The sequence below is a fragment of the Sinocyclocheilus anshuiensis genome, unplaced genomic scaffold, assembly GCF_001515605.1.
Source record: "Sinocyclocheilus anshuiensis isolate Anshui unplaced genomic scaffold, SAMN03320099.WGS_v1.1 scaffold446, whole genome shotgun sequence".
NCBI lineage: Eukaryota > Metazoa > Chordata > Actinopteri > Cypriniformes > Cyprinidae > Sinocyclocheilus > Sinocyclocheilus anshuiensis.
In genome coordinates, this window is record NW_015544247.1 from 365658 (window position 1) to 378398 (window position 12741).

The window sequence follows — 12741 nt, forward strand, 5'->3', positions numbered from 1 at the left end:
ATCCTCGGCATCCCCCTGGCTCGTTGGCTCTCCGTCTCCGCCTAAGGCTCCTCCCCCACCTGCTCCGCCGCCGTTGGTCGGCCCCCTGGAGTGGGTGGCCATTCCTCCTCCCTCCGTCGGCTCCACCGTGGGCCGCTGTTATGGCTGTGGCCTGGGTCCTGCTGTGCTCTTCCTGCTCCGGGTCCCTCCTGTCTCCTCCCTGGCTCCTCCCTCTGTCGTCTCCTCCCTGGAATCTGTCTGCCGGCCCCCTCCCGGGTGTCCGTCCTCCTCCTGAGCCTCCTCCCTAGTTCCCACCCACTCCCCTCCCCATGTTGTTTCTACGGTGCGAGGACGCACCTTCCGGGAGGGGGGGGGGGGTAATGTCACGCCCCTGGACTCTTTGTGTTGTGTTTTTCCTCCCCAGGTGTGCTGTGTTCCCTTTTAATTAGTCATTCCTTGCACCTGTGTTTTCCCAATCACCCAGTGTTTAAAAGCCCCAGTCCGTTCAGTTAGTGTTTGTCAGTCCTCAAACGTCATTCCTTGTGTTCCAGTATCTCCTACGTTCCCCGTGTGATCATTAAAGACTGTGAATTGAAGTTATCTCCGTGTTTCCTCGTTCCTCCCTCCTTGCCTCCCGAGAAGTGTGACATTCAGAAAGTCTTAAAGTGTGTTCACATTAACTGTTGTTAGGGGAATTTGCAATAGGAATCCATGCGATTGGTAATTTTGTGTGAGGGAAAAAGATTTCAGTTCATTCTTTGCTTTGACCAACACTAATCTGCTTGGTTTGAAAGTGACTTCAGGGTGAGCTGTGCTTCGTATATACTATTGACAGATTTTTTTTTTTGCCCAAATTGCCAAAATTTTGCAGCTAATACAAATGTTTACCTATTCTGTAATTTTTGTCCGCGTATCTCTTTTCTCTTTCACTCATTCTTTTTCACTGATTGATTTGGAGAAGTGGCAACAATGAAATGAGAGAAAGGTGCGCTTTTAGTTAAGTGCTGTTATTGAATAACACTGCGTGCTGGGAATTGCTAATAAACCGTGTAAACAAAACATTCATCATTTCTCTATTATGCCGTTATTTTTATTTTTTATTATTTGACAGAGTGCCAAGCACATTTATAGAAACAAATACTGAATACGTGACTGGATCCGTCATCTAGCATGCTCTGTCACATGCTTCCAGACAAGCCTTTACTGTGAATACTGTAAACATTTATGCATACAAAGAAGAAGAGAAAATTGCCTCCAATTCAATATGTTCTCCAATTATCATGTGTAATAGGCTGTGAAATCCTCATATCTACGCAGTCGGTTGGAAAGGCAACAGAAATGGCCTGAACACTTAGCCTAGATTCTCTGCCCTCAGCGTGCTAATGACAGACAGCCCTGTCTCCACCGCACACAGAGAATATCAGCCATATTTCATTCAAAGGCCTCACAAGAATCCTCATATTTTCTCATTAACTCACTCCTTTTCCATTTCTGCCAGTCTTTCCCTAAGCCCAAAAGTGATTAGCAAAGCCCAAAAGTGAATTCCACTTCCATCTCTCTCCACACCCTATTCTCTTCATCTTCCTCCTGACTCCAGACAGGATTGGCACTAGTTACTAGAAGAGAAAAAGTTTGGTTTTACCAGCCATTTCTAACCGTGCTTCAAACTCGTGGAGTGAGCAATTTAGCTAGAGAAGCTCCACTTACAAAGACAGACACCGAGAGGTGACAGGAAATGATGGAAAGAGAGAAGGCTGAGAAATATGTTGAGCCATATTCAAACTCACATTGCCCATATGAGTACTAGCTCAAGTGCCGGATCCTGGCATAGGTAATATAGGCAGTTGCCTGGGGCAGCAGTGTTTCGCATACAGCTCTCAAATGTGCACTTCACTTCTCAATCACTCATCCACACCAGTTTCACATCTGCTCCCAGTTCTGTTTGGCCCTCTCATTGAAAGTTGTAAGTTTACTTGCTTTATTAAAAAAAAGTATATTTCTCTGAGATTTGAACTTGAGACTTTTTATAAATTTTATACATAAATGTAATTGTATTATTTTATTGTATTATTGTGTTTAATTATTAATTTGTTGACATTTTGTTTTTAACATTTTTATCTCATTTATTTAATTGTTTTTTTTTATTTTTGTTGTCTTTTTTGTTTTGTTCAAAACATAGGTATATTGTATAATTGTATAATTGTGTTTAATTATGGATTTTAGTTAATGTTTTGTTTTTAACATTTTTATATGTTTCTATTTTCTGTTGTTTTTTTATTTTGTATTTTCTGTTTTTTTTTTATTTGTTTAGTTTTTTTTTCTGTTTGTTTGTTTGTTCCCTGTAACAACGTTCGTAGTTCGGGAAGAAGGAGGCGGGAACCGGCGAACATTTAAACCAAACTTTAATCAAATAAACAAACACAAAATGAAAGTAAAGTGGCAGCCCCTCGCGGACGACTGCCGCACACAAAACACAAAATAAAGTCCAGGCCTGGTCCCCTCTTATCTTTCACTGTCGTCACCCCTCCTTTTTATCCTTCCGGAGCTCCTCCGTGAGACTCGAGACCGGTGAGTGGTGCAGGTGTCGCTCATTATCAATTACTCCACCGGCCTCGCTCCGTTCCCATGGCTCTCGGCCCCGCCCCCACTCATCACATTCCCCTACATGTATTATTTTTTATTTTGTGTATTTTGTTTTTTATTTTATTTTCTTTGTTTTGTTTTGTTTTGTTTTCCAAACATAAATAATTGTTTTCTGCGACTGGTGAGTCTGGGCCTTTACAGACCAGTTCAATATGTTGGGGCATATGTACTAGACCTCTTCTGTCAATATTTACATGGCTTTTTTTTTTGTTATTTTCTCTGTCTGTCTCTGCTCTTCCTCCTGCTGAATGTACTTAGTGCCTGAAGAAAAGAGAGGTAAAAGAGACTCTTAGAAGCAGAATGAGAAATAAGACCATCTATGTCTATGTATGGTGAGTGTGTGTGTGTTGTAGAGCCATGTTGGCTCAAGCTGTTTGCGCCTGCAGCTTTTTCAATAAACCCGTCAGAGACAAGCCTGTCTCCGTCTGCTGGCCGCTCACTGAGTTTCCTGACAATACCTGTCAACTCTCTCCCGCCTCTCACAGCCCCACGGCTGCAACTCCAGCCTGTCTGCTCTGGAGCGCTGCTGTTACAGCCCGTCACCTTCCTGGAGCTCTTCAGCACCACCGGCATTAGATGTGTGCCGGTGGTTTCTCCTGACATTAGCTTAAGTACAGGAAAATGTGTGTTTGTTTGGTGATGGAAAGCTGGGTGTGAGTCACACAGCATTCCTGTTATCCAGGCCAAATATATGATACACACACAGGCTTTGGATTTCTTTATCTTAGGTGACTGGAGGAGCAGAAAAATTTGCCTCTCCTATGTTATACGGTTTTCTTGTTTGCAGAACAAAAGGCTTCAGTATAGTGTAAAGGAAATTTTTATATTATATTATATTATATTATATTATATTATATTATATTATCATTTTATTTTATACAGGTTTTCCGTGGGTCTTAAAAGGGTCTTAAAAATCTTAATTCACCCTTCCACAGATTAAGGCTTTAAAAAGTAGAAAGTCTTACATTCATAAAGTCATGGAATTAAATGTTGCAAACTGCAAAAAAAAATGGTATCTTCCTTATTATTTTTTGCTTTGTTTTCCAGTATAAATATCTAAACATCCTGAAATCAAAATACATTATGAAGTCTTGTTTTATGAGAAACTGCACAGAATGAAGTGAGTTTAATTAAGTGAGATGCTTAAAACAAAAACAAACATCAGTGAACTTTTTCTCTTTGAAGTAGGTTGGTTTAAGTTGAATTAAGTTGACATTGGTAAATATTTGTTATTGTTTTCATAAAACAAAACTGCTTATTTCACTTCTCAAGTAAATGTATTTTGTTTTACAAATTTTAGACATTTGCACATATAACAAGACAAGAATACTGATGAAGAGCATCGTTTTTTTTTTTTTATGCTTTTAAAAGTTACAGTAAAAGTTTCCATATTCTAATGATTGGGAGCAGAGGTTTGGCACAATATTTTTTTTTTCCTTTTGTAAAATTAATAAAAAAAAAATAATGGAGACATTTGGAGACGCATATTGATGCATTGTGTTCCATTCAATTTATTCCTTAAATTTTCTTTACCTTTTCTTAAAAGTCTTAAATGTACTTTCATAAAACCTGCAAAAACCCTTGTATTAAATATTTTATATACACATTTTTTCATTAAATATGATAATTAAATAATTTAACAGGCATTCTTTTTTAATAATTAATAGCAGCTATTATTATTATTATAAGATTTCTTTACTTGAAAAACTTTAGTAAAATTCAAAAATATGTTTAAATTATTATTATAATAATTGTTATTTTTGTTCTGCTCAAATTTCATGAATGAGACCCATCACGTTCCAGTAGGACTTTTGTCTTTCCTGTACATGACATATATAGCATATGTGAACAGCACTTTGATGTGGTGTGAATACATTTCGACAGACGAAGCCCTGCCTGTGTCACATATGCCCCCGCGTGTCAGCTGGTGATTTCATCAGCCATCTCCAGAAAACAGAATGATTTCCTTGCAGAATGAGCCTGAAAATGTATACTCCCCCCTCCTCTCATGCCAGAAAAACTGCTCCTCTATCTTACAGCAACAGCCTGGCAAAGAGAGGATGTCAAGTTATTTTCCTCCCTCTGTAGTTCCCTGAAATGCAATGACATTTTTCACTCGCACAGGTCACACTTTCATAGCCAGGACATTGCTTTGAACATTTACCTCCTCTTGCACATGGAGGGCACATTTCAAACTGTCATAATGTGTGTCAGGCTGACTGTCCAACTTGAAATTTGTGTAGTATTTGTTGAGAGCATGCCTGTATTGTGTTTAGTACCATCTCACTCGTCCTCCGTGGCACGGGGAACTCACAAAGTCCTTTGAGTGTCCTTGAGTGCCTCTTCCTCTTCTAGTGATGGTATAAAATCAAGTGGCCAGTTTGGTCATTCATCTTCATGATAGACACCACGGGTTGACCATTTCCCCCTACAGGTGTCTTTGTGCTCGGCTCGCTGGGAGAAATGTGCTGCTGGCGTTCACATCAAGCCTTATGTCTCACCTCAATGCCAGAGCGTGTCTGGAGTGCCGGCAGTTAGTTTCGGCTCTGCCTCATCCGTTCCACTGCAGCCATACAAGCTCAAACCGCTTATATTATATTATATTATATTATCATTTTATTTTATACAGGTTTTCTGTGGGTCTTAAAAGGGTCTTAAAAATCTTAATTCACCCTTCCACAGATTAAGGCTTTAAAAAGTAGAAAGTCTTACATTCATAAAGTCATGGAATTAAATGTTGCAAACTGCAAAAAAAAATGGTATCTTCCTTATTATTTTTTGCTTTGTTTTCCAGTATAAATATCTAAACATCCTGAAATCAAAATACATTATGAAGTCTTGTTTTATGAGAAACTGCACAGAATGAAGTGAGTTTAATTAAGTGAGATGCTTAAAACAAAAACAAACATCAGTGAACTTTTTCTCTTTGAAGTAGGTTGGTTTAAGTTGAATTAAGTTGACATTGGTAAATATTTGTTATTGTTTTCATAAAACAAAACTGCTTATTTCACTTCTCAAGTAAATGTATTTTGTTTTACAAATTTTAGACATTTGCACATATAACAAGACAAGAATACTGATGAAGAGCATCGTTTTTTTTTTTTTATGCTTTTAAAAGTTACAGTAAAAGTTTCCATATTCTAATGATTGGGAGCAGAGGTTTGGCACAATATTTTTTTTTTCCTTTTGTAAAATTAATAAAAAAAAAATAATGGAGACATTTGGAGACGCATATTGATGCATTGTGTTCCATTCAATTTATTCCTTAAATTTTCTTTACCTTTTCTTAAAAGTCTTAAATGTACTTTCATAAAACCTGCAAAAACCCTTGTATTAAATATTTTATATACACATTTTTTCATTAAATATGATAATTAAATAATTTAACAGGCATTCTTTTTTAATAATTAATAGCAGCTATTATTATTATTATAAGATTTCTTTACTTGAAAAACTTTAGTAAAATTCAAAAATATGTTTAAATTATTATTATAATAATTGTTATTTTTGTTCTGCTCAAATTTCATGAATGAGACCCATCACGTTCCAGTAGGACTTTTGTCTTTCCTGTACATGACATATATAGCATATGTGAACAGCACTTTGATGTGGTGTGAATACATTTCGACAGACGAAGCCCTGCCTGTGTCACATATGCCCCCGCGTGTCAGCTGGTGATTTCATCAGCCATCTCCAGAAAACAGAATGATTTCCTTGCAGAATGAGCCTGAAAATGTATACTCCCCCCTCCTCTCATGCCAGAAAAACTGCTCCTCTATCTTACAGCAACAGCCTGGCAAAGAGAGGATGTCAAGTTATTTTCCTCCCTCTGTAGTTCCCTGAAATGCAATGACATTTTTCACTCGCACAGGTCACACTTTCATAGCCAGGACATTGCTTTGAACATTTACCTCCTCTTGCACATGGAGGGCACATTTCAAACTGTCATAATGTGTGTCAGGCTGACTGTCCAACTTGAAATTTGTGTAGTATTTGTTGAGAGCATGCCTGTATTGTGTTTAGTACCATCTCACTCGTCCTCCGTGGCACGGGGAACTCACAAAGTCCTTTGAGTGTCCTTGAGTGCCTCTTCCTCTTCTAGTGATGGTATAAAATCAAGTGGCCAGTTTGGTCATTCATCTTCATGATAGACACCACGGGTTGACCATTTCCCCCTACAGGTGTCTTTGTGCTCGGCTCGCTGGGAGAAATGTGCTGCTGGCGTTCACATCAAGCCTTATGTCTCACCTCAATGCCAGAGCGTGTCTGGAGTGCCGGCAGTTAGTTTCGGCTCTGCCTCATCCGTTCCACTGCAGCCATACAAGCTCAAACCGCACCTGCCTGTCTTTCTGCCCAATCAGTCAGGCATTAAAAGCTTTCAACAGCTCTGCTCTTGGGCAGTTACAGTTTTAATGGCTTCCAAAAGGATCATAATTGCATCCATTCAACAGAAACTCTTTCAGCGAGACCAGCACTTTTCATGTTTCACTGACTCCCTTATTTGCCTTTTTCCCTGCACCTGTAATTTCAGTGCTCACTTATTTGCCACTGAAATCTTTGCTGTCCTCATAGCAACCGATATGGGACAACCCTGGTCTCTGTCTCACTGACCACTTATGATCAGATTTGCTCTCTTCAAATCCCACTTGACATTTCACCCTTGTCTTTTGAATAGACTGCAAATGAAATCATGTGTAAATAGTAAAGAATGGGCTTCGATTTTTATAAGAGTCAGAAATAAATCTCTGTTTCATTGTAAAGCAATCTTTTTTTTATTTACTTCAAATACCTTACCAATGGTGTCTCTTTTGAGCCGTTCAGTCTCATTCTGTGGTTTATGTATGTCACATTCGCAGCAAGTGTGATGATCCTCATATTTCTTTGTTTTTGCACTGGTGACAAATCATTTGTCTTTCCTTTAACATCTCCGGCTGCTCTAAATCAATATGTTACACAAATAGACGTGAGAGCTATCAAAATCCTTTTAAAGGACAAGCGCTCACACACCAGGAGCGAGCACAGTTCAGTTTTTAAGAATTGGCTGTCTTTCTGTTCACAAGTGTGAATTTGAATTAAATTTGCCACACCCCACAGGATATTGAATTGGAAAATGATTGACAGGAAGTGGAATTTATTGGATTAGTGAACACAGGCTGTGTGAATACTGTGATGTTTTAATAAGTGTGGTAATATGAAAACACACTGCTTTTGTGTGTGTTGTGAAACAGGCCTGAAGGGTGTTGTTAGGCATGATGCAGACACAAGACAGCCTTTAGTGCCTTATTGCTTTTAAAAGTTGGTTAGTCCTACTATATAATAAGAAAATAAATGCTGTTCTTTAGAATTTTCTATTCATCAAAGAATACTGATAAATTCTGAAAAACTTGATCCTGAACAATGTACAATTTTGTGGTTTCCACAAAAATAACGTTAATAATAAGTAAAAGTACTGCTGAAAAAAAAATCACAGGAAAAAGTATAAATTAAATATCAAATATATTTTCTATTTTTATTTTTCATATTTAATATATAAAAATAGAAAACAGTTATTTTAAATGGTAACAATTATATTTTACTGTATTTTTGATCAAATAAATGCAGCCATGGTGAGCACTGAGACTTCTTTCTTAGACAGTAAAATTTTTACTGACACCAAACTTTTGAAAGGTAGTGCATATAAATGTTTAATTAAAAATTATTATTTTTTTAATTGTGATTATTAAAGGGGTCATATGATGCCTTTTTAAAGATCATTATTTTGTGTATTTGGTGTAACAGAATATGTTGACATGGACTCCACTGTGATGTGACCCTGTCTCTCTCTCTCTCTCTCTCTCACACACACGCTCTCGCGCGCGCACACACACATACAAACACACGATGCGCAAAACTCCGCATTTGAAAAGTCAATAGCAAATACTTAAACTAATAACAAAACAGTAGCAACTTTGCATTTGTGGCTTAATAATCTACATATATTCTGCTGTGTGTATGAAAAAAATGTAAGTGACACTGACTCTTTCTCTGCAGGGGTGTGAGTTTTGTGAAGGTGGCTCAGCACGCTTGGCTATAATGAGTGTACGTGTTGGCACTGAATTCACAATAACTAATAAAAATATCCCTTCAGAACCCACATCAGGTGCACATGCATTCGTGGTCAACACAGCCTTATAAATTTCCTTGGAGATCTGCTCACACATACATGTTGGTTTTTCTATCATGGCAGAGCCTTTCTGACTTCTATTGTCTTCAGACTGAGTTAATTATATGCGTTACACCCTAATCTTAAACCTATTTCCCACAGAAAACTTTTTGGATGTTTATCTTGTCATTAATTAATTATTTAGTAAAGCCATTTTTATGGCCTGGTCTCCACAATGGTAGTGTTTTAATATCCATGTTGGAACATTTATTCCTCACAATGTAGGCAAAACCTGACCCACCCACACACACACACAGACACAGACACACACACACACACACACACACACACACACACACACACACACACACACACAGTGTTCCAGTGATTAATGCTACAGGCTGAGGTTGTGTCCCACAGACATCACCCCAGTGATGTGAGACATCTGTCTGTGGTTAGCTATGCCTCTGTGTGTGTGTGTGTGTGTGTGTGTGTGTGTGTGTGTGTGTGTGTGTGTGTCGTCTATCTACCAGCACACTGCACATATTTGCTTTTGTACTCAAGTTTTGCTGCATGACTCACCAAGATGATCTTGACCAAGTCAGAAAAGGTCAAGGTTAGCCAGTAAATTGGCTCTAAGCAATCAGCCCTCTTGCTAAGCTTATGATGCCGTGTTTGTGAGTGTGTGCGCATGTGTGTTTGTGTGTGTGTGTGTGTGTGTACGCTTTTATCTCAGAGGAGGGGTTTGATGAGGTTCTGGCAACTTTCAAGCTCACAGCTCCTGGTATCAGTGACACTACCACTATAAAGAACAGTTGTAGGGGGGTCATGTGACACAGCCACACACACACACACACACACACACACACACACACACACACACACACACACACACACACACTATAAAATCAACCAATAGCAGAACAACATAATAAACAGCTACACAATGCATTGCCAAAAAAAACCCATACATATTATGTTTTTCTTTTCTTTTTTTAAATCTATTTTTTTGTTTTCCAATAAAAGATTTAAACATTTTAAAAATATTTAGTTAAGAAATATTTTTATATTTTATTTACTTGAAAAGCACATGAAAAAATAGTTTAGAGAATATATCTTGAATTATTATTATTATTATTATTTTACCCTTTTACCCAAATTGTTTTGTTGTTGTTGTTTGTTTATAACAAAAATGTAACACATTTAGTAAAGTTTATCTTAAAAATAATAATATAGAGTTATTAATTTAAGATATATTCACTGAAAACAAGTATTAATATATTTTCCTATGACTATAATATATAGCCTATACATCTTTAATACATACCACTTTAATATAATACATACAGATACATTTAGTTATTAGGAATTTTCTGATATTTTTACTGGAAAAAAATTTAACACAACATCATGAAACCTACTTACAGACTTGTGACAGAAAGAAGAAAAGAAAGAAACAGGCAGTAGTGTGTGTGACTGTATGTCAAATACTCAAGGACAGGAAACAGGCCTTGTCTATTCACGTCTGTTTCCATGCTCATAACCCAAGCAAAACAGGTGTGAACGTGTGATCCAACAGGAAGTCACATGTTTGAGTGTTCTAAAGCCCCTGAACAGCTGTCCCCCCTAGTCTCCCCTCCAGAATGTGTGCTAGCATGCTAAGGGGCACTAAAACAGGGGCTGCTCGGCTTGGAGCTTATGAGTATTTGTTGAGTCTAATATAAGCACATACGCAAAGAGGGGTTATTTAAAAACACACAAACCCTTTGGCCTTCCACTCATTTGAAGCAGCTCCTACATTTTATAGTGAACAGACACACTTTAAATAATGCTCACCCTGTATGCGTGTGTGTTTTAAACAGGTGGAGATCGAAAAACTGGACTACCATCACTACCTCCCGCTGTTCTTTGACGGACTGTGCGAGACAGTTCACCCCTATGAGTTCTTCGCTCGACAGGGCATCCATGACATGCTGGAGCATGGTGGCAGTAAGATCCTGCCTGTTATTCCACAGCTCATCATACCCATCAAAAGTGAGTGTCATTAAGATGAGACTTGCTCCCTAGTGCTCTTCCTGTCCAGTATACTAATTACTGTCCAAAGTTCTTTTTTTTTGTAAGTCACAAAATCCTTCAATGGGGGTCAGTCTGTCCTTGGTACCGAGTATGCACTTCATCTGAAAGCTTGGAGGAAGAATAGGAGAAGCATTCCAAAGCTTGCTAAAGAGAAAATAAAAATGGCATTAAATTAGTAATACTATTACAGTATTAAGGGAGGCCTCCAAGAGGCTACCTTCCAAAACTCTAAAGCAGTCACTCTCCATAAATCTGGCTTATGGAAAGGTGGTAAGGAGCAATCCTTGAAATGCTGAAAATGCATATCACAGCTGGAGTTTGGCCAAAGGCATGTGAGGAGCTCAACAATTTGAAGGAGAATCCAGTGTGATGAGAGCAATATTGGGCATTGGTGCTTTATTTTTTTGCCAGGGGTTCTTACGATGCTGTTTAAATGATAGAATATCATTTTTGTTATTCATTTTTTGTTTAAAAAACACTCAAATGTTTTTCCAGCAAAGCAAAAAGACCCCTGTTATGGTTATGTGATATAGAAGTCATTTGTTATTATGTATGTTTTTTTTTTTACAATGTAAGTTTTTATTGGTTAATTTTTGCTTGTCTTCCTGTTTAAAAAATGGTATTATAAATGCAAGATACATCTTACTGACAAAATAAGCTTCTTTCATGAAGACTTTAGAAAACTTAGGATACATTAGAAAATCATGGATAGAAGGAGGAATGGATGAAGCTAATTGGAGAAAAAAAACCAACAACAAATACTGACCTTACACATACAGCAAAGGTCACATTGAAGAGATTGAAAACGAGAAGGTCGATGTTTTGCACTGCTCCTGTGAGATGATTCAATAAAATAATCCTTCTTCTTGATTGATAGATAGATAGATAGATAGATAGATAGATAGATAGATAGGTAGGTAGGTAGGTAGATAGATAGATAGATAGATAGATAGATAGATAGATAGATAGATAGATAGATAGATAGATCGATAGATCGATCGATGAGAACACTTTTCCTTCCCTCTCTCACAGGAATGACTGCAGATAGGTTTGTATCAGGAGTTAAACTAACGCAATTAATGAAGTGTCTAAATGTCGTGCTCCTGTGGTATTTAGAGAAGGAAAAGGTATGTGAGTTCGTTCATTTTTAGAGCCTAATATGAGGGAGAAATTAACGGTTCCTTTATTTAGAGAGATTTAGAAACAGATCTTCACTCATCCAGACGTGTCACACACCATGAATTATAGAACACTCCTTCGGTGCAAATGTCACACCGCTTGAAAACAGTTTGCCGTGTTGGTTTGGTAATTAGAATTTCATAGTGTGTTATACAGATATAGGAGAGCAGGAAGTAAATGGAGGTGATTGGAAGGTACCTCCTAAATGCCTTGTTCAGGCAGGCTTTAAATGCATCATAACATCAATGATCTAGTGAGATAATTCAAGAGGTAACCAAATATATATTTAATGACAACAAAAGCTTATTTCTCAGTAGAAATCAAATCATATAGAAAAATAGATATTTATGAATGAAATTGCTTCTTTCAAGTTCAAGTTCAAGTTCAAGTTGAGCTTTATTGTCATTCTGCTGCATGTGGGGACATACAGTGGAACGAAATGTCGTGCCTCACAGGACCACGGTGTTACATAAATACAGGCATACAACAATGAAGTAAAAACCTATACAGTAAAGCAGTAAAAACCTATACACAACTAACCTACTGACTGATTTTGATTATAAATATACTATATATATATATATAAATGTTTACCTATACATAAGTTAAAAAAATACAGACTATACGGATGCTTCACATAAACACTGTACCTATACACAGCTAACCTACTGACAGATTTTGACTATGAATATACTATATATAAATGTTTACCTATGCATAAA

At 37.5% G+C, this 12741-nt stretch overlaps 1 protein-coding gene across 2 annotated transcripts in view; it reads left to right on the forward strand.

Annotated features, from left to right (window-relative positions):
• The window catches only part of LOC107697704 (parkin coregulated gene protein homolog), a 109578-nt gene that overhangs the window by 59108 nt on the left and 37729 nt on the right, over positions 1–12741 (forward strand). For both annotated transcript variants that reach the window (XM_016498504.1, XM_016498505.1), the window contains exon 3: positions 10627–10798. In XM_016498504.1, the coding sequence (XP_016353990.1) occupies positions 10627–10798 (172 nt within the window). The remainder of the gene's footprint in view (positions 1–10626; positions 10799–12741) is intronic.